At 50.0% G+C, this 3,056-nt stretch overlaps 1 protein-coding gene across 1 annotated transcript; it reads left to right on the top strand.

Moving 5' to 3' along the window:
* Positions 1-6: 6 nt before the first annotated feature.
* LOC104458882 (somatostatin receptor type 1) lies at positions 7-1,130 on the top strand. Its single transcript, XM_010083992.1, has one exon. It carries the CDS (start codon positions 123-125, stop codon positions 1,065-1,067), a length of 945 nt encoding a protein of 314 aa, XP_010082294.1. The 5' UTR covers positions 7-122; the 3' UTR covers positions 1,068-1,130.
* Positions 1,131-3,056: the final 1,926 nt, after the last annotated feature.

Here is a 3,056-nt window from a genome sequence, read left to right on the forward strand (position 1 = left end):
ACTCGGGCGGCAGGAACTCCTCCAGCGCGCCGAACAGCACCCTGAGTGAGTCCCAGGGCAGCGCCATCCTCATCTCGTTCATCTACTCCGTGGTGTGCCTGGTGGGGCTGTGCGGCAACTCCATGGTCATCTACGTGATCCTGCGCTACGCCAAGATGAAGACAGCCACCAACATCTACATCCTCAACTTGGCCATCGCGGATGAGCTGCTGATGCTCAGCGTCCCCTTTCTGGTCACCTCCACCCTGCTGCACCACTGGCCCTTTGGCTCCCTGCTCTGCCGCCTGGTGCTCAGCGTGGATGCCATCAACATGTTCACCAGCATCTACTGCCTGACCGTGCTCAGTGTGGACCGCTACATTGCTGTGGTGCACCCCATCAAGGCAGCTAGGTACCGCCGGCCCACTGTGGCTAAAATGGTCAATCTGGGTGTCTGGGTGCTTTCCATCCTCATCATTCTGCCCATCATCATCTTCTCCAACACAGCAGCCAACAGCGATGGAACGGTGGCTTGTAACATGCTCATGCCAGAGCCCACCCAGAGGTGGCTGGTGGTCTTTGTGGTCTACACCTTTCTGATGGGCTTCTTGCTGCCTGTGGTGGCGATCTGCCTCTGCTACATCCTCATCATTGCCAAGATGCGCATGGTGGCCCTGAAGGCTGGCTGGCAGCAACGCAAACGCTCGGAGCGCAAGATCACCCTCATGGTCATGATGGTGGTGATGGTCTTTGTCATCTGCTGGATGCCCTTCTACATCGTGCAGCTGGTCAATGTCTTTGTAGAGCAGGATGATGCCACCATCAGCCAGCTCTCTGTCATCTTGGGCTACGCCAACAGCTGTGCCAACCCAATCCTCTATGGCTTTCTCTCAGACAACTTCAAGCGATCTTTCCAGCGGCTGCTCTGCCTCAGCTGGATGGACAATGCTGCAGAGGAACCCATCGACTACTATGCTACTGCCCTCAAGAGCAGGGCATACAGCGTGGAGGACTTTCCCCCAGACAACTTGGAGTCAGGGAGCATGTACAGGAACGGCACTTGCACCTCCAGGATTACCACTCTCTGAGGAAGCATTCCAAAAAAAAAACTGCCCCCCAGCAGGCGGGTGAGCAAGGCCAGGGCTGTGGCATGGGGAAGCTGGGAGGGAGGGGGTTTCGGTCCTGCCCACCAACAGCAATGTTTGGCACAGGAAGGAGCAAAGAAAACCCCATGTTGTTGGTCTGCTGCCCCATCCCCCCACCATCTGCCTCCCTTGAGAGTGGGTACGTTCGCTGATGCTTTGACACCCACTTAGGAAATTGCTGCACTCGCAGGTTGACTTAGAGTCCGGCAGACAGACTCTGCCACCCATTTCTGTGTCTGATCGGTGGCTGTCTGGGTCCCGCAGCGACTCTCCCCTCACCTTTTGTACAGGTTGCCCTCCCCCTCGGTTGGTGGGACTCCCCAGGCCACTGAGTCGAGCCTGCCTCAGTCAAGCCCCATCATTGAGGCTCAGATCCCCCTGCTGAAAGCGACACTGCTCAGCATCTGTCGGTACACACCACCCCTTCAGAAGGTATAAATACTGGGAAAAGTCATGCCCCCCCCAGCATACACCTTGCTCTCCCGCAGGAAGGAGCAAGTAGCCTCTCTCTCCCCCACCCCAGGAATAAAAAAAGAAAGCGGGTAACAAACAGGCCCCAAGAAAAGAAGCAGCATAGTCACGGAGCTGAGCTGTCTTTTGCTTTGCAGGCAGCTGCCACCGCACTGGGGCTCCGGTTTTTTTGCTACGCCTGGGGGAAGCAGTGCAGAAAAGGTATTTGTAAAGAAATCTGATTATTGCTGTGCTCGAGAGCTGCACAGCAGGTTGCTGCTAACGGGAGATAAACAGTCCCGTGACTCCAAGGGAGCAGAGCACTGAGTTCAGAGTTGGGGGATGGGGGAGTGGGGAACATGGGGCGAGGGGAGCAGCAATGAACAGGGAAGTGTTTGAATGTGTCCATACATACAATGAGGTGTGTTAATAATAAAGTTTAAAGGGAGCGCTAGACTGTGAAACCATTGTCTTGCTCCTGCTCCATCAGCCATGAAACAGTAACAAAGGGAGCTGAGACAGTTCTGAATGACCTGAGTGTCCACAAAGTCACTTTAGCCTACATGGAAAAAGAGGGATTCGTTTAAAAATCTCCACCAGGCTCTGAAATAAATACTTGACAAAAAAAGTAGCTGTTTGATAATAGCTATTACCCTAGCTCCAGTTTCTTCTGTTGCACTAAAAAAAAATAAAATGGGTTTCCTATGTTGCCAATGTAATATAATGGCCCAAAGCTTCTTAATGTTTAATTTCTGAGAATTGTTTAGTGTGTGCCAGATGTCTTTTTGTTTGACTTTTTAAAATTTTATTCGTGTCACTGTGTTGTGAATGTGTTTCTCTGAAGCAATTTATACTGTGTACTTATGTCTGTGATGGCTACTTGCAAGGCTGCATTTAAAATGAGTGATGCTCAAGAAGGCTCCTTTACAGATAAAAAGGTTGTCACTTTCTCTAACTCTTTCATCTACATTGTCTCCCCCACAAAATTTCTCTCTCTTGAACTTCCTCTCTTCCCCTTTTATGATAGAACAATTTTCGTATAGATGAATGAAGCTTTCTTGTTTGATAAACGACAGCTGATTAAACAGAACCTTCTATCCCCACTCCCTCTTACCCCAGATGTAAGCATCGGTTCAGACTGTGTTGAAATAAGCAGCTATGGTTTTTGCTTTCTACCACCTATATTAACAGTGTCACATGGTGGCAGGTGTCCCAGTAGCTGTGACAAATCACTTCTCTAGCACACTGATGTGGTTGTATTAATTATAACTACTGGCAATCTGAAGCAAAATATTGGGAAAAATCTCTAGTAGCTGCATACCCACAGCATTGTACTGGTAGCTATGGTGCTTAAGTACAGTGCTAAGTAGGTTAAGGCATCTAGCATGTGCGGTGGTGGACTTGCTGAAGGTTTTTGTTAAATTACACCCTTTAACTTTTCTCAGCAGCAAAAAGCAGGATACTACTTTGTACATTTCTTTC

The sequence above is a fragment of the Pterocles gutturalis genome, unplaced genomic scaffold, assembly GCF_000699245.1.
Source record: "Pterocles gutturalis isolate BGI_N339 unplaced genomic scaffold, ASM69924v1 scaffold21125, whole genome shotgun sequence".
Classification (NCBI taxonomy): Eukaryota; Metazoa; Chordata; class Aves; order Pterocliformes; family Pteroclidae; genus Pterocles; species Pterocles gutturalis.